Source organism: Podarcis cretensis, assembly GCF_951804945.1.
Source record: "Podarcis cretensis genome assembly, chromosome: 6".
Classification (NCBI taxonomy): Eukaryota; Metazoa; Chordata; class Lepidosauria; order Squamata; family Lacertidae; genus Podarcis; species Podarcis cretensis.
The window spans coordinates 22,315,889-22,339,539 of NC_137175.1; the positions used below are offsets into that span (position 1 = coordinate 22,315,889).

General features: G+C 42.1%; 1 protein-coding gene across 2 annotated transcripts in view; it reads right to left on the minus strand.

The window, feature by feature from the left end:
- The window catches only part of EYA2 (EYA transcriptional coactivator and phosphatase 2), a 133,739-nt gene that overhangs the window by 35,021 nt on the left and 75,067 nt on the right, over positions 1-23,651 (minus strand). For both annotated transcript variants that reach the window (XM_079979451.1, XM_079979452.1), the window contains exons 6-9: positions 16,261-16,328; positions 12,651-12,831; positions 8,746-8,870; positions 7,529-7,612 (exon numbers count right to left, since the gene is read on the minus strand). In XM_079979451.1, the coding sequence (XP_079835577.1) occupies positions 7,529-7,612; positions 8,746-8,870; positions 12,651-12,831; positions 16,261-16,328 (458 nt within the window). The remainder of the gene's footprint in view (positions 1-7,528; positions 7,613-8,745; positions 8,871-12,650; positions 12,832-16,260; positions 16,329-23,651) is intronic.

Genomic DNA, 23,651 nt, shown 5'->3' on the forward strand with positions numbered 1-23,651 from the left:
TTTGCCCCTCAGTGTGTGGAGGGTGGCAGAGCAGGCGATGGGGAAATGAAAGAGGGCCGAGCTGTTAACAAGAGAAGGATCATGCCTCAATAGGGCTAATGTAAACTCTGTTCTTAAAGGTAAAGGTAAAGGGACCCCTCACCATTAGGTCCAGTCGTGACCGACTCTAGGGTTGCGGCACTCATCTTGCTTTATTGGCCGAGGGAGCCGGCGTACAGCTTCCGGGTCATGTGGCCAGCATGACTAAGCTACTTCTGGCGAACCAGAGCAGCGCACGGAAACGCAGTTTACCTTCCCGCTGGAGCAGTACCCATTTATCTACTTACACTGGTGTGCTTTTGAACTGCTAGGTTGGCAGGAGCAGGGACCGAGCAATGGGAGCTCACCCCATCGCGGGGATTCGAACTGCCAACCTTCTGATCGGCAAGCCCTAGGTTCTGTGGTTTAACCCTACATATAGCTGGTGTGCTAAAGGATAGGGCCTGCACATCCTGCCCTTTGCTTACGCTCACAGCATGTATGCGATAAAACATGATAAACTGTTGATTTTCATCCCTGTAATTTTGCTAGGTATCAGGTTCACTGGACTACACTTGCACAAGTGTAAGTGAGCCAACTCCATTAAGCAAGCAGACAATTCCATGGGGCCACCACAAGCTGAATAAGCCAAAGTAGAATAAGTCAAAAAGAGCAGATTCAACCTTTCCATGCATCAGCGGATGCACTGTGAAATCATTCCTGCTTTCTGTATGGACAGAGTATGCCTGCTAGTTCTCCATAAGGACCTAGTGCACACAACCTAGCTGGCCAAGATTAGCGCACTGGTCAGAGGTTCCCCACCCCTGCTGCCCATCTTAGGTGAATAAACAGCTTCTGTACTGAGCTCTGCCCCTGGATCTAACACATAACCACTGGGCCTTGCCTAGTTCCATTATGGGCTCTACCCACTCAGACCCTGCCCAGGGTCTGCAGTATTGGCAAGATCACTTAACCTAGACTTACCAACCTGGTGCCCTCCAGGTATTTTGGACTGCAAGACCCATCATCCCTAGCTAACAGGAGCAGTGGTCAGGGATGATGGGAGTTGTAGTCCCATAACATCTGGAGGGCCAACTTTGCCTATGCCTGGTCCAAAACATGTAGACATTTCCAGGTTGGGAAAGACTAACTGAACCAATAGTCTGCAGGTGGATACAGTGACTAAGTTCTAATTTTGTGCTTTTATCTTGTAAACTGCCGAGATGAAGGGTGGCATAGACATTTAATAATAATAAAATAATAATTACTATTTTAATGGCCTTTGGTTACTTTGTGAATGTGTGTCCCCGCCCCCCCCGCAATTCACAACACAGCGTTGACATGCGTTGTGCCTGTGGATCACCTGAAATGAAATACCTGAAATGTGAGTTGAGCTGCAAAGTTCAGAATGGCTGAACAAACTAATGTGAATAAAGAGTTTGGCTTCAGAATGTGTATGAAGGCAATTAAACAGGCATCCCCAGGCTTCAAAGTTATTATCCAAATCTGGTAGGGTGATCTACCTCCCTTAAATGGAAGCAGTGAGTTTTGGCCCCACTGTGTCTCCTCTTCTACTGACACTCCTTCCCCTTCTTAGCAATAAAGGGCATTAGCATGATGTAATTTCATGTTTTTAGCCCACCTGTTTTTACCCGAAAGCCATAACAGGAAGAAAAGAAAAAAAGCTGGAACTGCTCACCTCAGTTGTTCAGAGATTTGGTTCTATACAGGTTTTGTGATTGTGGAATTAATGCCTGTCATGGGTAATTAATGATGGATTATGTTGCAAGATTTGCATGGGAAACCTACTGACTACAAAAAAGATCAGAGCTAACACAACTAGGATTACTTGAACTTGGTCAAGGGAAAGTAAGCTCATGCATTAATTTGTGTAGGAAAACCCCACTGCAAAATGGTTTTTTGGTGTCATTCTTTCACGTAAGATTTTCCTTCCCACTATATATCCCAAGATGTTAAAATAATGACGATAAAAATAATATTTATCATTGTAATAACAGCAACAAGAACAATGATTATTAGACCATCCTTCCTTCAAAGCTCCTAGGAACTTCCATGAACAATAAAATACAATGTTTTAAAAATAAACACTGAAACCATAAAATTATCAAAATTCACAAAATTCCAGCAGCACATGACTCACAACGAACATAGCTGGCCAACTATTGCATCAGCCCCAATGCCAAAAAAAAAAAAAACAACCAAAAAGACAAATATGTATTTATCAGTCATCCAAAGGATGGAAATGGAGGGAGGGGGACACAAATGCACTTCTAGTAGAAGAGAATTCTACAGCCATGGTGCCATAACAGAGAAGGCCCTGCTCTGAGTCACCATGGAACAAGCCATGGCTGTAGATTAAACTATGATCTGGACTGTTGGAGTGGATCTCAAGGGATGGTTTGGCAAATATTGAGAGAGACACTTATATTTTACCTTTGCCTATGGAATCTGACAGTGCAATCCAATACATGTCTACTCAGAATTCTCACTGTGTTCAATGTGGCTTTTTCTCAGATAAGTAAGCACAGGATTGCAGCACTACTTTATAAATATAGTTATCCTATTAGCATAGCCATTTCCTCTAGACCATCTTTTTACACTTTGAGACCAAAGACAAGACTACTTTGTGAAGTATCATGTGCTCATGAAAACAACAGGTTCAAATGTTCTATTGGCAGATGCTGAAGGATGCAGAATTCTTAAATTGTTCAACCGCAAATCAGCAATTGTAATCAGTAGATTAGTCCCCAAGGGAAAAAAATAAGGACAGTGCCATGATTAGGAACTGTTGTGCTGATTGAATTAGGCAAAGGTTCCTTCCACACCAGCTGCTTCATCTGGAATTGCTATCCTTTGTTCATTCACATTTTACAGAAAATCTAGACAACGTTACAGCCAATCAATGTTTTCAGTTTTGTCCCCGTCTTTTTTCCAGACCCAATTGGTAGCAATTTCCCTCACATACAATGTAACTGAAGTGGCAGCCTATCCATCCAATTTAGCAAAAATGTGGTACAGTGGTACCTTCGTTCACGAACTTAATCTGTTCCGGAAGTCCATTCTTAAACTGAAACTGTTTGGCGCGCTTTCCCTAATGAGGCCTCCTGCCGTCAGTGCCCTTCCACCATTTGGATTCCGTTCTTAGACAGAGGTAAAGTTTGCAAACTGGAACACTACTTCCGGTTTTGCAGAGTTCATAAACCGAATCATTTGTAAACAGGACTGTTCTTAAACTAAGGTACCACTGCACTCTGGGAAAGAGACGAGATCCCAGCAGACTTTAGGGATGCCAAAATTATCAATCTCTTTAAAAAAGGTGACAGAACTGATTGTGGAAACTATCAAGGCATCTCTCTATTAGCTGCGGACAGCAAAATTCTTGCAAGAATCTTGGCAAACAGTCTCTTAACAATATCCGAGGTGACCCTTCCTGAATCCCAAAATGGTTTTCGGTCTTCTAGGGGGACAGTGGACATGATTTTCACCACTTGACAGCTTCAAGAAAAATGCAGAGTGCAAAACCAACCCCTGTTTATTGACCTGACTAAGCCTTTTGACACTGTAAATCGTAATGTCCTGTGGACTGTCCTTCTGAAAATTGGCTGCCCAGATAAATTTGTAAACATCATTCAGCTCCTCCATGATAATATGACAGCAACAATCGCAGATAACAATGGCTCTCAAAGTGAACCATTCACAGTGGGATCAGGTGTTAAACAGGGTTGTGTTATTGCCCCAACTCTATTCATTATTTTCATTGCCATAATCCTACACTTTGTCGAAGGGAAAGTCCCCACTGGAGTAGAAATCATATACTGAACAGATGGAAAGCTCTTCAATCTGAGCAGGCTGAAAGCAAAGAGTAAGGTTACCATAACTTCCGTCATAGAGCTTCAGTATGCTGATGACAACGTAGTGTGCACACGCTCAGAGGATGACCTCCAAACCATCCTAAATATATTTGCAGAAGCTTACGAAAAGCTTGGCCTATCACTCAACATCCAAAAAACCAAAATGCTGTACCAACAAGTACAAAATAACCCCTCTGCAGTGCCACAAATCCAACTCAACGGTGTGACGTTGGAAAATGTCGATCACTTCTATCTAGGCAGTTATCTTTCCACAAGGGCCAACATTGATGCCGAAATCCAGCATTGCCTGAGCTCTGCGAGTGCAGCTTTCTCCCAACTGAAGTGCAGAGTGTTGGAGGACCGGGACATTCACAGGGAAACCAAAATGCTTGTTTACAAAGCTATTGTACTACCAACCTTACTATATGCTTGGGAAACATGGATCACTTATAAATGCCATCTCCAACTCCTCAAAAGATTCCACCAACGGTGTCTCCAAATTTTTTTACACATCACTTGGGAAGAAAGGCAAACTAATATCAGTGTACTGGAAGAAGCAAAGATCACCAGTGTTGAAGCAATGATTCTTCAACATCAACTTCGGTGGACTGGTCATGTTGTGCGGATGCCTGATGATCGTCTTCCAAAGCAACTACTCTATTCCGAACTTAAAATGGAAAGCGTAATGCTGGTGGTCAACAAAAGAGGTTTAAAGACTGTCTCAAGGCAAATCTAAAAAAAACATGTAGTATACACACTGACAACTGGGAAACATTGTCCTACGAGCGCTCCAGTTGGAGAACAGCCTTTACCAAAGGTGTCATGGGCTTTGAAGACACTCGAACTCAGGACACAAGGTAGAAAAGTGCTAAGAGGATGGCACGCTTGGCAAATCCACACTGTGATCGCCTCCCACCCAGAAACCAATGTCCCCACTGTGGAAGGATGTGTGGATCCAGAATTGGCCTCCACAGTCACTTACAAACTCATTGTTAAAACCGTGTTTATGGAAGACAATCTTACTCAGCTACGAGTGATCGCCAAAGAAGAAGAAGATTATGTGCCTCATCGTCAGTCAGTTCCCATTTCCTGTGGATGACAGGGGGCACTTTAAATATTGATCTCTTCATCTTCTTTTTAAAGTTGCAAAGTAATGCTTTTCTACACATGCACACACACACTAACAACAACAACAACAACAACAATTTATTTGTACCCCCCCCCCCCATCTGGCTGGGTTTCCCCAGCCACTCTGGGCGGCTTCCAACAAAGATTAACAATACATTAAACTGTCACACATTAAAAACTTCCCTAAACAGGGCTGCCTTCAGATGAGAAGGAAACTTGCAACTGAAGCACCCTATCCCCAGCAGGGGTCATAAACTGACTGACTGAGGTTCAATTCATCAATTGCTGTTGCCATCCTGAACAGGAAACTATTACAGAGGCAAAAGCCACAGAGAGAAAGATTCTAATTATACTTACAGGGGACCTTTGATGAAAACTAGGCTCAATTCTGAGCAAACATTATAGAACAATATTGACCACAGTACAGTGCTATATTAAGTGTTGTGAGGAATCACCATTTAAATTCTGCTTCCTGCTGGTTGTCAAATGCCTCAGGAGCGCTAAAAGGTACTAGTATAGAGTTTCCTCTTCAATCACATGGACTTTCCTTTCACAAGGAGATACCAGAAACCTTCCAAACACTTTAGCAGGTTTCTACATGATGAACAATATTTTAGGACTTTTTACATTTGCCCACATCTAAAGGCAGACAATAAATCCATCTTGCTAATTATACATCCGGCTTGTTATAACCATCATAAAACAAGCCCAGCTGGTAGAATCATAAAATGATGTCAAATTATATTCCCACAGCCATAGCAGCAGTGTTCAAGGCTGTTCGAACAACTGCCAAGTTGGTCATCTCAGTCTAATAAATAGCAAACACAGCCTCTTCCACTCCATATTAAAGTACTTAAGCATGTTCTAACTCAAAGAGGTTTTGAATTCATTTGTCATTATCAGTAAAAAAGAAAAAGAAAAAAGAGAAACTGTAATTAGAAAACAAATAAAATGAGGTCTGTTGTGGTTATTAATTATTGCTCCACAATAATTGCAAATGAGAAAGTTATGTGAATTCATGCATCTTTTGCTACTTGCAGACATGACCTCTGACGAAATGTCATATGACATGATAGGTGGGGACGAAAAATGAAATTACGTTTTGGTATGAAGTTAGGGCTCAGTTCTCTACCTGAAGGAGAGGAGGGAAAATGGCTGACGTTGCATGTCTCTGCTCTTTCACACTACCAGTTTCCCAGAGTTCCTTGGTACAGAGTCATGAAAGTCAAACAGTTTTGAAACTGGGCTCTATATTTTTGTACAGGGCTCTGTCACCTTAGCACAACAAATCTGCTTTTTAAAATAATCACAGTTTTCGCAGTTTGGAAAGCAAGAGGGAAATGCATTGAAAAGTGTGGGATGAATGAAGAGTTTGCTGAATTAGGCCAGTGGCCCATCAAGTCCAGCATCCTGTTCTCACAGTGGCCAACCAGATGCCTGAGCACAACAGCACTCTGCCCACCTGTGATTCCCAGCAACTGGTATTGAGAGGGAAATCACCTTTGACAACAGAAGTCAGATATAACAACCAGAGATAATCTAACCTCCATGTAAGCTTCCTGCAAGCAAATCAGGATGAATGCTCAATAAGTACCGTATTTTTCGCTCTATAAGATGCACCAGACCACAAGACGCACCTAGTTTTTGGAGGAGGAAAACAAGAAAAAAAATATTCTGAATCTCAGAAGCCAGAACAGCAAGAGGGATCGCTGCGCAGTGAAAGCAGCAATCCCTCTTGCTGTTCTGGCTTCTGGGATAGCTGCGCAGCCTGAATTCACTCCGTAAGACGCGCACACATTTCCTCTTACTTTTTGGGAGGGAAAAAGTGAGTCTTATAGAGCAAAAAATACGGTAACTCATCCACCCTTAGAGACATGCTGCCTCTGATAGAAGAGGCAGCAAACAGACTTTATGACTAGTTGACTAGTTGCAAATGCTAATTTTGAATTTTGAGGGAGGTTTGTTCCTGTGGTTTTTAGCTTGAGGAGACATTCAAACCACACCTGCAGTCCAAAATGGCACAGTCCAGTACCACATACATCACACAAAGCCTGCTATTTGTGTTTATCTCTTTTACACAAGCCTTATCTGAGAAAAGCCCCAACCAGGTGCTGGGCAGAGGGGAGTCTATCTAAAATAATTGGTACCTTGATCAAGCAGGAGTTCTCGTATCATGTCTGCTGAATAAATTGTTTTTCTTTTCTTTTTTGAGAGCGAAAAACCTTGACAAGAAAAACAGCTCATTGTCCTATTTTGGAGAAGTCGAACAATACTCTTTTGAAGAACTTGAGTCTCTTGGCCTTGTGATGGGATGTTAATTAAATTTTCACATGTTTGAGGGAAATACCACTGGACTTAGTTATATTAAATATATTCTGAAGAAAAATGAGCAACATCTGCTAGAAAAGCTGGCGTATTAAGCCGCCCTTATAATTTTCAATGTGTTCTGGGTGGACAAGCAGCAACGGGGGCGGTTGGAGGGGGGAGGGAGAAGAAAAATTTCACAATACCTTCCCATATCTGGATGCAAATGTTCCCGTGAGTAAGGAGTGAAAAATAATTATCGTCTCATCCAAGTCCCACACAAAAACACGCTGTGGTGAAAGACAGAGGGGTTGGGGAAGACAAAAATCATACCATATTAGTTGCAGAAATATATTCGTTTGGGATCCAGCCTTCCTCAAACCAGTGCTCTCCAGATATCTTAGACTACATATATATCATCAACACATTCTTGTTATCTTGACTCATCCAGTTCCATCACCTTAGCCAGCTGAACATTGGTTGCTTCTAGAAACAACTCCATATTTTCTCTCCTTATGACACCTGCCTATCATACAAACCCTTTATAAGATCTTTTCTTTTACATAAAGGTTGGGGAACTTGATCTGGCCACAGTGTGCCAGATCCTTATCTCCTCCACTACCTACGGCCCAAGTTTGAAAGGAGTGTCAGGACCACCCACCTGTCAATCACCTGAGATCGCCATAAAATCAGCTGATTATCTTTGGGACTTCAAATCAGCGGGCTTGATGTCACCACACATCCAGCTGGCTTTCTGCAGGGATCAGCTGTGCCATTGAATTTCCCACAGGAAACCCAGCTGAATCCACCAGCACTGACGTCTGCCTTGGGCCCTTGCCAAAGGTTTACCTGGTGGTGGCAGTAGCAAGCAACCATTTTGATTTCCCACAATTCCCCTGAAGTAGCATCACTCTAGGGCATTGTGGGAAATTAAAACAGGCCGCCACCAGATAAGCTTACACCAATGCTGAGAGGGAGCCTAACAGAAGATACTTGGCCAAAAGTCCCTTCAAACCTGAAGCCAGACCGGGTATTTTATGAACCTCCCTGGGTTATATCATATGAAGAAAAACAGAATCAAGAAACCACAATAAGGGCGAAAGGTTACATCTGCATAGTTTTTCTACCAGATGTACATGTAACAATAATCCATTTTGAAATATATTCTACTCATAAGTCAAAATAACAGCAATGATTTTAAAAACTTGGGGAGGAAACAAGTTATCTGGTAACTATATTATTTAATTTCAGTAGGGAAAAACCTAGAGTTACAGGTTGGTAAGCCTAAATTTTACTCAGTGTAGTGCCATTGAAACTAATGAAATTGACTAGGTCCATTAATTTCAATAGGTCTACTGCCCTGGTTTTAGTCAAATACAAATGTAATAGGGTTGGGGTGAAAGAAACCCTCTTGACATCATACCTCAATTTCGGTGTCAGCTGATGGGGAGGGATCATTGTTTCTTTTCGATCGCCCTCGTAGCTTTCCATCCGTCCCTCTGTGCTGCCTGTCTGTATCTGTGTCTTTTACAGGTGTTGTATATTCACCTACAGATATATATATAAAAGAATCCTACTCAAAGCCAACTTCCTATGTTATGGTTTTTGAGCTTCTTGAAAACCTACACAACAGTGTTCCACTTATCAAAGAAGCAGAAATGACAATTGTAAGATCCTTCAGCAAATCACCATGGTATTTGCTAACATCTTAGACAAGCCCTAGCTAACAGGACCAGTGGTCAGGGATAATGGGAGTTGTAGTCCCAAAACATCTGGAGGGCCAAGTTTGCCTGTGCCTGTTTAGCAAATCTTCAGACCAAATCAGGAAGCCACACACCTTGCTAAAGATGCATTTGATGGTTTGGTTGTAATGTAGGGCTTGTCTGCTAAGTTGAGGGGAACCAATTCCCTTGTCTCTTGTCTTATCTCAGCTGATTCTGTTCAGATCTTGATCATTTGAATACAGCAGTGCAAGAGGACAGGGCGATTAGTAACCTTGTGATTTTTTAGAACACCAAGGGGGTAAAATTACTCTTTTGTAGTAGTACAACTCCCCTTTTTTAAAAAAAAGAAAAGAAAACTAATTATTCTACAGAAATAATGCAGCACTACAGATCTATATCTATCTATCTATCATCTATCTATCTATCTATCTATCTATCTATCTATCTATCTTCTATCTATCTATCATCTATCTATCATCTATCTATCATCTATCTATCTATCTATCATCTATCTATCTATCTATCATCTATCTATCATCTATCTATCTATCTATCTATCTATCTATCTATCTATCTATCTATCTATCTATCATCTATCTATATCTATCTATCTATCTATCTATCTATCTATCTATCTATCTATCTATCTATCATCTATCTATCTATCATCTATCTTCTATCTATCTATCTATCTATCTATCTATCTATCTATCTATCTATCTATCTATATCATCTATCTATCATCTATCTATCTATCTATCTATCTATCTATCCATCTATCTATATCTATATCTATCATCTATCTATCTATCTATCTATCTATCTATCATCTATCATCTATCATCTATCATCTATCTATCTATCTATCTATCTATCTATCTATCTATCTATCATCTATCTATCTATCTATCTATCATCTATCTATCTATCATCTATCATCTATCTATTATCTATCTATCTCACCCTAGGAGGTATTAAATGTTTAAAAAAAGGTTTAGAAGCATCTTCAAAAACCTTTTAACATTCCATCACACCTGTTTCACATTTTAACCCAGAAAACAATGGGTTCCCACCCAACACCTCAATGAAAACAGGGATATTTTATAAGTTGAATTACAATTTTTAATTAAAATTGCAAAAAATCAAAATGTAACACAATTTTAACAGCTTGCAACATAGTCTGAAGAAAAGGTTTGCCCAATTTCGAATAATGTTCCACTTAAAATCAATAGAGCTTTTATTTATTTTTCAAGCAAACATGCTTAGAATGGAAGTTTTAATTCAGCCAAACAGCTTAACAGAGTTCCGAATTTTTTGAAATAATAAAAGAATTGTTACTTGCCTTGGGTCTTTAAGTGGTGTTTACTGTGGACAATGTTAATGTTGATAAGAGACCACATTTTAAATAACCTTTTTGAATACCATTGACTTCAATTTTCTTTTCCTTTTATATGGAGCTCTCCAATCCCTCTAGCAATTCAGATGTAGCATTTTAAATAGGAATCTGGTTCATTTTTTTTCATGGGAAGGATTTTGAAATCTCAGGCTGAGATCAAATCTAACAAGGGGGAAATACTCCAAAGTAATTTTGCAGTAATCTGCGTTAGCATTTTGTTTTGCTTTAATTTACTATATTTTTTTTCTGTTTGACTAACAACAGGTGTGCAGGGTTGTTCCTTAAGTGAGCACACCCCACTTTGGGTTGTACATACAGAGATTATCCACAAATGACGTGGTGCTTTATAAAAATGATATAGCCTGCCAATGAAAATTTCGCTGGGGAAGTGATATATTGACTGCATTCCAACAGAACATTGGAAGATCATGACATTTAAGCCCATAATTGATAGTTAAAAACTAAGCACTCCAATAGATCACGGATCACTTCAAGAAGTATGGAAGGGCATTTATTTAAAACAAATAAAATAAACATGGAGCTCATTGTTTACTTAGCCTGCTATCTGTAGCTTTATTTAAAAGGCCCTCAACCAGTATGAATGCTTGTTAAACTAAAAACTTATAAGTGGTTGCTAAAAAAATGTTTTGTTTCTAGAAAATAATATGAGAGCAGTGGTATTTGCTGCTATTGTTGATGATGATTATGTGCCCTCTTCCTACAGATAGCTATTTAATGACAGAATTTCAGTTTCAGTCACTTGTCTTGCTTTCTTCTCTGTCTGATCTTGACTACATCTAACTACAGCTGCACTAGGACTAATGCTTTCTAGATGTGAAATAATTTCCCTTCCATTAGCCTTCTTTCAGCATTTCATCAGCCTTTTCTAAATTTAATATCATTATTGTGAGCCCCTAATTAATACAGTATTATATTTAGCTTTTGGGGGGGACAGAATTGTGCTGCCCTAATGATTTGATGCCAATATTCACACTCTTATGGCAAATAACAAAGTTTGCTCTATTGTACTAATATCGAAAGAGCTTCATTGACTTGCACTATGTTTTTGGACACTGATTAAAGTGATGGTTCTTACTTTTCAAGCCCTGTCCTAAACCGTCTGAGTTCAGAGTAGATGAAGGACTGACTTATTCCATATGAAATTGCCTCTCAGTTAAGATCAGCAGCTGAGATCCTTCTCTGGATCCTCTGGCACTACAAACCAGAAAAGTGATTACTGGTGAAGGTCTTTTTTGGGGTGGCACCCCTGGAATATGCGCCTGACAATAACCACCATGATTGTTGCTTAGGACACAAAACAACATGTTATTATTATCTGTTCTATTTCCGAGACCTTTTAAGTTAACAGCAATGTGTTTTTTTTAAAGGCTTTATTTTAAACTGCCTACTTATTTTCAGTTCATTATTTTTAAATTTTTTATTATTATTATTATTATTATTATTATTATTATTATTAGTTTAAAGCTGCATTTACTTAGGAGCAAGCCCTACTGAATCCAACTGCACTGTTAATCTATTATTGTATTCAGTATATCATAAGAAAGTCTTGTATTTTCTTTAACACACGGGAAATCTAAACATATCTCCCAATACATCTTCCACAGAAACTAATGTATAGTTTATGCTGCAAGGATTGAGGGGTTGCGGGAAAAGAAGCACCACAACTGAAGCTTAGCTGGAAGCAGAAGCAGATAGCACAGGGGTAGCGGTGCTGTGGGGCCACTCTCCCAATAGCAGCATCCCTGCTGCTCACCTGGGCAGCCTGAGGATGGAGCAACGAGGTTGTGGCTGTGTGGGTGCAATGCTGGGCTCCACCAGTGTGCTCAAGCAGCCTGCCCTGCAACCATCAAAGAAAGTAGCGACGGCTCTACTGCCAGGAGGGCAGCTCTGGAACACAGCCGCACCCTGCCAACTGCTCCTGCCTAGAAGTTACACCGTTTGGTTTGGGATTCCCCCCCGCCCCCAATCCCGTATTCTTAGATTTGTAGGATCTGGATTTGTATATTTGGTACTAAAATAAAGATACTCTGCACTCACCTTGAGCCATTGCCATTCATATTTTACTGGTCCTGAAATATCCTAAAAACAGGATCCTGCATCCTAGCTAAAATTTAAGCCCTGCACATAGTTGTACTTGTAAGTTCATTTTAAACAGGGAAGGGATTTCCAATCATTAAAGTCACCTACCAGAAAGTGATTCGGTGCTCTGACTGTTGTTAATGTTGTGCGAAGACTCTTGGAGCGAGTAGGTCGATGTTGGGATAGCTGATGGACTGATGCTATTTGCAGACATGTAAGAAGAGTTGTAGGAAGAGCTGTAATACTGTGAATATTGGCTTTGGGTGAAGCTGGGATATGAAGAATACTCCTTTGAAAGAAGAGACAGCAACGCTAATCATTCTCCAAATATTTGAAAAGCAGCACACCTAATTAAGAGTTATGCACTTTGCAGGCTAAATATAACCAGGCTTACAAATATTTCCCTATTATTCTTGCCATTATCATATTCCCCACTTCTGTTCACAACTACGTTTTGCAGAAGTAGCATCACCTTTGATTTGCTGCATTTGCCAGGAAGCGCTGACGGTAACTTGCTTATTTCATGAAATCTAGTGCCAGGAATCAAGCAACATGGGAGTGCATGCATGTAATGGCACTTCTTCATTTTTTTCTAAATAGCTGCACCACAACGTCAATGTGAAAATGTGATAAAATAAAACTATTGCACATTTAAAAAGCGTGTAGTCTTGCCCCACTTGTTTTTCCTCTTGCACACTGCATTTATACAGAAGTGAGTCCCATCTACCTGGTGTTTGTTAAAACACTTTTAGGGGATGCACATTAAAAAAATCAACACCTGCTGTATACCTGTGAACTGCAAGGCCAGTACATGACTAAATTATACAATGGCTCAGATCTATGAACCGGCATATAGCTATAAAAGCTTTGTGCTTAATCAACTCCTCAGCCCGATCCCCCTCCACTGAATTACTTCCTGCTTTCATCAAACCATGGTTTGCTCTTATCCCATCAAACAATATGTCTTTGAATACCACTCACTGGATGGTGATGTTACACTGAGGTTCTGCGTGGGATTTCCCATGGGCATCTGGTTTGCTATTGAGAGAGCAGAGAGTTGCACTAGATGGCTTTCTCCAGCCCGGTTCTTCTTACTTAAATCAAGACTGCTGTTTTCTGCAACCCTGGTTTGGGGAGTGAGCTCAAGCCATAGCTTGTCATTTTAAATTTCACATATACCAGAAAACTATGGTTTGATGAAACCAGGAACAAATTCACTCAAGTGGGGCATGGGAGTGGAGGGGGAATATGGAGAGCATGGCTTGTTCTCATAGTGCCAAACCATATTCAAATGTTATGTGTGAACCAGTTCTATGTATATACCACAAGACAACACTGCAAAATGTGGCTCTTTGCAGCATGTATTCATTCATATTGCACACTCAGAGAAATGTGCACATCCTCCTTTAATGTGTACCTCCTAACAGTGTACTGGGCAAAGAAGCCCGGAATCAATTACGGTACCTTTCCATGAAATTCATTAGGCTGTGCCACAGCTCACATCCAACAACCTCAGCTATATTCTCTAACTGACAGGTCCAGCAGTCCTACAGACTAGCAACAAGCAGCTGAAGGCTCGAAAGTTTAGCTCAGCAGCAATTGCACGTGACTCTGTTGTGATGCCACACATTCCCAATCTCACAGTGAAACCATGGTTTAGCTTGCTAAGCTAAGCTCTGTTCCCAAGCAGCATGCAAGAAGGAAACAGCATGAAAACCAGTTTCTCACTTGCATGCAGAGGTTACAGAGGCAGAGAAACTTAAACTTAACCATGGTCGTCAAAGCAATCCATGATTTCATGTTCTGGTTTGCTGCAACCTTCTAACACAGGGGCAGCCAACATCATGTATTTCAGATGTTAGACTGCAACTTCCATCAGCCCTGGCCAGCATGATCAATGATCAGGTGTGATGGAAACTGTAGTCCAACATGTGGAGGCACCAATCGGCTATGCCTACTGGAACCATCTAAAAGTATGTGCCTTTATCACTGGTGTGGGGCCTAACAGCCCCGAAACAGGAAGTTCTCCTAACAGCCCCGAAACAGGAAGTTCTTTCAAAGCTTATGGGAAACTGAATTTCGGATGTAATTCTTTAAGATACTTTTATTCCCCTATAGCCTCAGTGATTTCAGTTTAACTTTGAATGCTTATATTTCAGCCTTTGCACAAACAAAAGAAGCATAGTGACTTCATACTTGGTCTACACCAATCTTTATGAGCAAGCATTCTCATATAGCAAGCATTCTCACCCCAGAGGACAAGATCACACTTCAAAACGACCTTGGCAGATTAGAGAACTGGGCCAAAACAAACAAGATGAACTTTAACAGGGAGAAATGTAAAGTATTGCACTTGGGCAAAAAAAATATGAGAGGCACAAATACAAGATGGGTGACACCTGGCTTGAGAGCAGTACATGTGAAAAGGATCTAGGAGTCTTGGTTGACCACAAACTTGACATGAGCCAACAGTGTGACGCGGCAGCTAAAAAAGCCAATGCAATTCTGGGCTGCATCAATAGGAGTATAGCATCTAGATCAAGGGAAGTAATAGTGCCACTGTATTCTGCTCTGGTCAGACCTCACCTGGAGTACTGTGTCCAGTTCTGGGCACCACAGTTCAAGAAGGACACTGACAAACTGGAACGTGTCCAGAGGAGGGCAACCAAAATGGTCAAAGGCCTGGAAACGATACCTTATGAGGAACGGCTAAGGGAGCTGGGCATGTTTAGCCTGGAGAAGAGGAGGTTAAGGGGTGATATGATAGCCATGTTCAAATATATAAAAGGATGTCACATAGAGGAGGGAGAAAGGTTGTTTTCTGCTGCTCCAGAGAAGCGGACACGGAGCAATGGTTCCAAACTACAAGAAAGAAGATTCCACCTAAACATTAGGAAGAACTTCCTGACAGTAAGAGCTGTTCGACAGTGGAATTTGCTGCCAAGGAGTGTGGTGGAGTCTCCTTCTTTGGAGGTCTTTAAGCAGAGGCTTGACAACCATATGTCAGGAGTGCTCTGATGGTGTTTCCTGCTTGGCAGGGGGTTGGGCTCTATGATTCCAACTCTATGATTCTATGATTCTGTGATTCTATTCCAACTCTATGATTCTATAAAATATAGTGTTTCTGCATGTAATGTTATCCACATCATATATTTATACACATGCTTTATATTTAAAGGTGCTAACTTATGCAAAGCATGAAGTTCATCAACAGGTGTATGTCCAAATTAGGAAGAGCACAAACAGGCTCCGATGGCTTCATATTTGCAAGCGTCTCTGAGTGATGCTTTAGAATGTTGATTCACATCTGTTACCGAAAGCCAAGAAATAAGCTGGCACTCTCTGCAAGATGATGGAAACTGCTAATTTTCAAAAAAAGATGTTCATGTGATACTGTGGTGTCCCCATTGTGACATGTTTTCAGCGTCACACCCAAAGTGCTGAGATTGGGCCGGGACTGGTTAGAGGAAGAAGTGGGGGGGGGGAGGAGGTGGAGGAAGGAGTGTTTGGTTGATTTCGAAAGCATTTGGTTTCCAAGTCCCTTGTCCCGTTGAGATCTGTGAGCGTCCATAGAGACGTACACTTTTTGTCCCTTAAGAATGAGACATTATGTTTAATAATCGGAGACAAGTATCAAGGAAGTTACTCATGTCCATGCAGCTGAAATATGAACCACCTCCTTTTCAGGACATTTTTTAAAAAATGGTTAAAGTTGTACCTGGTGCACTGTGCTGAACCCTGCAGAACTCGTCAGGCCGTTGGGCCCCTGGTAAATCCCTGAGGTGCCTAAGAGAATAGAAGAAGAAACAAGATAGGTAATAGAATTCCATTAAACCCAATACAATGGCCAAATTATCCTCAGAGGGCGGGTCCTCGCCCTGCCTTTACTTGATCTTCTGTATAACCTGTCAATTGGTAAGGAAGATTTTAGGAGCTTAAGGATTTCAGAACATAAGATGACACTGCTGGATCAGGCCAAAGTCCCACCTTGTCCAGCATCCAGTTCCCACAGCGGTCAACATATGACGCTGCTTTGTACCACGTCAGAAGTATTTGACCACCCTAGGTCAGGATTCCTGCAAGACTATGCTAAGATTCTGAAACCTCACCTTTTCAGGTACTTGCCTTATGAAAACATCCTGTCACTCTGCATTTCTTAAGCACCAATTAAAATAACAAAAATAATTCCTTCTTATATCACTACTGCATCTTTCTGAGGAATGTCTTATTTTAGGAAGGGGTATGTTAAAAACAACAACTAAACTACCATTTTGCAGGCAGAGTGTCAGGCACAAGAGAAATGGCCTTTTCTGTGGTAGCCCCCTGCTTCTGGAACTCCTAACTGGTTGAAATCCAGAAGCGCACCACATTCCAATATATTTGGAAAGCTGGTTTCAAGTGGCTTATAGATAGGCGATGTTATTCTTTTACAGCTGAACTGATGAACTAAGGTCACATCCATGCCACACATTTGACATATCCCTGGCAAAATGGCCCTGGATTGAACAGAAATTAGCTAATAATAATAATAATAATAATAGTTAAGTTGTGGGTGAACATATCAGACGACACAGCGATTCTTCAAACAGCCCTTGTTTATTCAGAGGCCAGAACAGAACTGAACTAAAGGGCTCAGTCAGCCTGCTTATACAGAGCTCCAGTACCTTGTTACTGTAACAACTTTCTAAAACTATCCAATCACTGAACGTCACTTTCGATCCTTCATTTGCATAACTATCTACAGTATCCATCCAATCACTGAATGTCACTTTCGATCCTTCATTTGCATAACTATCTACTGTATCCCCCTGCTGGCCCAGGGTGAGAACTTCAGTACATAATAATAATAATAATAATAATAATAATAATAATAATTTATTTTTTATACCCCGCCCATCTGGCTGAGTTTCCCCAGCTTATCTCCTCTGTTGTTGTCTACCACCACCACCATCCCCCCCCCCAAAAAAAACCCCAGGCAACTTTCTATTTAAGAAGAACTTGATGAACCAACTCCTTGACACAGTTTCTCATTGTAGGAACTGCCAGCATCTTTAGCAGTAAAGCAAAGACTTGGTACATGGGACCAGTGGAGCGTTGTTTTAGCCAAAGCACAGGAACAAATGCTTCTCAGTGTCTCCATGCTGCGTCCTTTCTCCGAATATCCGCTTGTTTGTTTTTATTTTAAGACCCTAGATTAGGCAGGGGAATGGACAGCTGAACAAACTGCAGCTCGCCAAGTGCAGTCAGTCACAAAAGCACATGCAGAGAGAAATAAATCTCATGCCAAAAAAAGAAAGAAAGAAAACCACCCCACTCTAGGAGGAGAATCTGCTTCCAGAACTAATTTGCCATCACATTTGGCCTTTAAAAAACATTTTGCACAAGGGGAGGGGGGGAGGAATTAAAAGCACAGGAAAGGTCAAGAGCTAATGATTTCTCAATGATGTGGAGCTTGCCTTAAGGGTGCCAGTCTGGGACACCGCTTCATTTGGGTATTCTCCACCCAGCCCTGCCCTGGGCTCAGCTTGGGAGCATTCATGCCAAGGGGATAAATCATAGAAGCAGCTATGTGTCAACAGCTTTGCATTTCCAAGCCAAAAAAAAAATCTCTCTAGACTCAGCACTTAAAATTCACGCATGTTCAAAGAGCAGGGCTGGATGAATCGAAGGCAAAGCAACAGAAGTGAGTTGCTTGTTTGCCCCCACCAGAAAAACTCTTGCTGAAGTGGAAGAGGAAGGAAGTTTTCAAACTGTAAGAGGTGTAAAATTCTGTAACACTCACCTTGCAACCACTGGAGGATCAAAGAGATCACTTAACACAGAACTAGATATATTTATGAAGGGCTGATGACTTCGGAGAAGGGGGGGGGGAGCCTCAATCATGGCCTGTTAGTATCAGTATGCATCCTCTTCCTAGACTATGATATTCTGAATTATTTCTCCATGTCTGCTCAGTATCAGAGACTGCTTTGACTAGAAATAAGAGAATTTTCAACTGAGAGTTTTGCTGACATTCAATGGCTTACTGATGCACTTAAGTGATACATAATGCACTCATTTTATATATTTACAGTATCTGTGTTTGCCACTTTATCATAAAAAAACAAAGCCATTTACACCAACATCCTTATAATAATAAAAACCATGAAAAATAAAACAAAATCAGAGGCTTTCAACTAACTATTAAGGAAAGATGTTTTCTTAATTGCCTGTGTTTGGCGGCACAGAAAATTGTCCAGCAGGCTCTAAAAGATTAGAACATAAGGTGTCTGCTGAATCTCTATCAGCAGAGCATTCCACTTATTTGCCACAACAAAGGTGAAAAACTTTACTTGCAGTTGGCTTTTAGAGGGGGGACAGGTAAATTTCCTTCCCTAGCTTGATCACTTATGGGACGCAGGTGGCGCTGTGGGTTAAAGCCTCAGCGCCTAGGGCTTGCCGATCGAAAGGTCGGCGGTTCGAATCCCTGCGGCGGGGTGCGCTCCCGCTGCTCGGTCCCAGCGCCTGCCAACCTAGCAGTTCGAAAGCACCTCCGGGTGCAAGTAGATAAATAGGGACCGCTTACCAGCGGGAAGGTAAACGGCGTTTCCGTGTGCGGCTCTGGCTCTGGCTCTGGCCAGAGCAGCGATGTCACGCTGGCCACGTGACCCGGAAGTGTCTCTGGACAGCGCTGGCCCCTGGCCTCTTAAGTGAGATGGGCGCACAACCCCAGAGTCTGTCAAGACTGGCCCGTACGGGCAGGGGTACCTTTACCTTTACCTTTACCTTTAGCTTGATCACTTAGGGCCCAATAAGAGTCCATCGCAAAGTACACATGCCAGTACCCGTATTTTTCGCTCTATAAGATGCACCAGACCACAAGATGCACCTAGTTTTTGGAGGAGGAAAACAAGAAAAAATATATTCTGAATCTCAGAAGCCAGAACAGCAAGAGGGATCGCTGCGCTGTGAAAGCAGCAATCCCTCTTACTGTTTTGGCTTCTGGGATAGCTGCACAGCCTGCATTCACTCCATAAGACGCACACACATTTCCCCTTACGTTTTAGGAGGAAAAAAGTGAGTCTTATAGAGCAAAAAATACGGTAAGTACCAGAAAGGCAGGTGGGAAGCAGCAGTGACTGTTGCTGATGAAAAGCTCTTTCTAAACCCACTCAGGTGTTATTGCTGCCTTGCTTGTCCATCAGGGCAGGTGGGGTGCTGCCCCACCAACCTCAGACTGCCCCCACCTGTCAACTTCCTCCTCTTTAGTCTAAGTGTTGCCCCATTACAGATCCCAGGGCAGATTGCAATAACCAGAACAAAGAATAGCACTCATCAAACAGAATAAACAAGAACAGGTAAAATAACATAATTAAAACTGCAGAATGACACAGACTAAATTGACATCTCACAAATGCCAGAGCAAATAAATGTGTTTTAAGTTGATGCCAAACTGGAAAATGAATGGGCTGTGGAACTCCTTGCTACAAGGAAGACACTGTGTCAAAGAAGTTAGCAATTTCTGAAGATGAATTAGGTATCAGTAGAAAACTATGCCAAACTGCCACCATTTTGTGACTGGTTCTGCCCATGCAACACCATTTTCTGACAGGTGGAGCTGGTAATTTTCAAGGCATCTCAGGTGGGCCCTATGTAACCCCTATTCTACACTGGTTGGCAGTGGCTCTCCAGTCTTTCCCAGCCCTGCCTGGAAGTGCCAAGGTTTGAACCACAGACCTTTTCCATGCAGGAAATGGGCTTTTCCACTGAGCTATGACTGCCCTCCACCTGTCTTTCAGCTATTGTGATTGTGGGCCTGTGTCATCCAGCTATCGTTCGATCGCATGCGCTCCTTTAAAATCAGAAGCACAAGTCAAGATATTTTCCTTTTGGATCCTCTCCACATGGAGCATAGTTCACATCTGTGTTCAATCAAATCAGCTGCTAAAATGTCACAATGCTCTCATTCACAGGTAACACAGAGAACATTTAGCTGGTAATAAAACAACCTAGGTATTAGAGGGGAACAGCCCTTCAGATATACAGTACTGGAAAGTACTTGGTAGGAAAACTCTAAATTGACCCCGTGCCATGGGCTTTCCTAATGATGGATTGTGAAATGAGAACATCTGAGCACATAAGGGCAACACTCAAACTGAAACCATTAGGAAACCCATGAGTGAAATAGCCTGCGTCCTTTCATGACAAGCTGATTCCATTTGCCATTCCTTTAATGTTTCTTTAATAAATGTGTGCCACACTTTAACACAATTGCATCTGTGCCTGAGCCAGGCAATGCAGCCTGCCTCAACCTTGGTGGGCCACATGCCTGGAGGGCCTGTAACTTTTGTAAGCTTGTGATGCGCAGTATATATATTTTTAAGAAAGGGTTCCCACTGCACTGCACATAATTAACAAGACTTATTGGTAATATCTATATAATATCCCTGCAATGTTTGCCAAGCATTTCCATGCTGGTAAATTGCAACAGATATATATATAGCATTATAAAAAAATGTGGCAGGCCAGAATAGGACCAGCTAATGCCCATTTCTACAGTCCATTGCACAACTAATTTAATCAAGATAATTTTTGCCATCACAAATAAAAGCAATTTCACAATTATTGAAGATAGTTATTCATGGTTTGTAAAGCCCCAGGTTGAATGTACTAAAGTTCTACTTGAATCAACGGGAAAATAATTTTAAAAACCAAAGGCCAGGGGTCACCATTTTATCTTACGTATTAAATCCAGCCTCTTTACAGAGAGATGATGGGAGTTGTAGTCCAATTACATTAGGGGCAGCCAAGGATTCCCTTCCCAGTCCTTTTTTTAGTGTATATTGATAGGTAAAAGGACTAGATGTTTGTTTTAAGACCACCACAGATTATAAAACCCCATTCCTCACTGTCCACGTTAGCAAATAAAACACCTTGATCCCTCTGCTCCACCCCAACATCGCAGCTGAAATGCATAAATTCTGGGGACAAGATTTCCATTTCTACCCAGTGAAATCCCATTGGAAGGGAATTTCCAGGGCAACAAAAGCCATGATCAATAAAAACCACTGGCAGCATTGCTCATTTTCACAAGTGGCAGTCATTGCCAGTGCCCCGTGTGGAGGCAGTAAAATCACTTCATGAAAAAGCAGCTATGCCAAATTTAGGTAGAAAGTCGGGTCTTGGAAAGTAAGTGTACACTGAGGCAAGTTTAAGATTTTTTAATATGTTTCAGTATTTAGGGTATGCTATAACCTAAGTACTTATATACGGGTGCCAGTAAAGTTTGGGCAACTACCAGCAATTTAACCTTCTTCTTTTTTCAAACTGGCAACCCTGGTGGCTACGTAGGCAAAGTGTTAAATTCGCAATCCACAGAAGGTTGTTCCAAAGTCAATGCTTTTCTTTCCAGTACCAGTGTATATTGGAACAAGCAAGGACTGCAAAAATGTGTAGCTTTTCATGACCAAATCTGAAACAATATCAGATCGTTCTTCACAGCGACCACTATTTTAGAACACTTGGTGACAGCTTTTTAATATATTTGCACAATGTGTGGGTTTTTAGCTCTGCTGGGCTTGTATGGAGAGACCCTGAGGTACTGACTGGAGTACTAGAATTAGGACTGGAGATACCCAAGTTCAAACTCCCCCTCAGCAATGAAGCTTCCTGGGTGACCTTTAGCCAGTCCCTGTCTAAGCCTAGCTTACCTCACAGGCTTGGTGTGAGGGTTAAAATATGGGGCTTAGGTGTGGGGGGACTGCGCACACTGCTCTCAATTCCTTGGAGGAAAGGCATGATACAAATGGCGCCTGTTGAGTGGAAGGACAAAATGGCACCCCTTTCCCCATTCAGCACGCAAAATAATAGACGTTAACTATGACTTCAACAGCTTCCTTCGCTGTTCTGACGCTTCCTTAGAGGACACAGAACAGGCCATGTGGCTCTCAAAGCTCTGTCTTGCCACATCTGTAAAGGTAAAGGTAAAGGGACCCCTGACCATTAGGCCCAGTCGTGACCGACTCTTCGGTTGCGGCGCTCATCTCGCTTTATTGGCCGAGGGAGCCGGCATACAGGTTCCGGGTCATGTGGCCAGCATGACTAAGCCGCTTCTGGCGAACCAGAGTAGCGCACGGAAACACCGTTTACCTTCCCACCGGGGCGGTACCTATTTATCTACTTGCACTTTGACATGCTTTCGAACTGCTAGGTTGGCAGGAGCAGGGACCGAGCAACGGGAGCTCACCCCGTCGCAGGGATTCAAACTGCTGACCTTCTGATCGGCAAGTCCTAGGCTAGGGGTCTGCAACCTTTAAGACAAAAAGAGCCACTTGGACCTGTTTCCGAAGAGAAAAAAACTGGGAGCCGCAAAACCATTGCAACATTTAAAACAAATATATCTCCGGAGCCGCGATCTGACAGCGGGCGGGACGGTGACGTCCTGACGGTGCGTGACTAATGCACGCACCGCCCCCATGCGACGTCACAGCCAGTACAGCGCCCGCCACAGTGGGGAGTGTCGGGGCGCACAATGCGCCTCCTCCCCTCGCTAGTATCCGTCCCGGAGCCACGGCAAAGGTAAAAGAGCCACATGCGGCTCTGGAGCCACAGGTTGCTGACCCCTGCGGCCTAGGCTCTGTGGTTTAACCCACAGCGCCACCCGCGTCCCTGTACCTTACATTTAAAGCACTGTTATACCATATTAAAAGTCATGGCTTTCCCCCAAAGCATCCTGGGAACTGAAGTTTGCTAGGAATGCTGCGTGGTTAGGAGACTCCTATTTCCCTCGCAGAGCTACACTTTCCAAAGTGTTTGAGCGATCCGTCTCTCTTCCCAGGGGACTTACCTGGGACCCATGCTTCCTCCCACCTTAGGCAAGCACGTTGGTCTGCCAATCGCAGGCCCTGAACCTCATATCCCCAGTGAAATGAAAATCGACCTGACTACTTTCACTAAGCACTGAACAGCAGCAACCGGCCACTTCTGTTACTCTCTGTCACCATGACCAATTTGCCTTGGTACCTATTTCCTGTGGGAAATCTCAAGCCACTGCAGTAACCTCTGCTATGGCTTTAAAACAGTTATTTTTGTATTAATTATTTTCTACATTTATATCCCACCTTTCTTCTA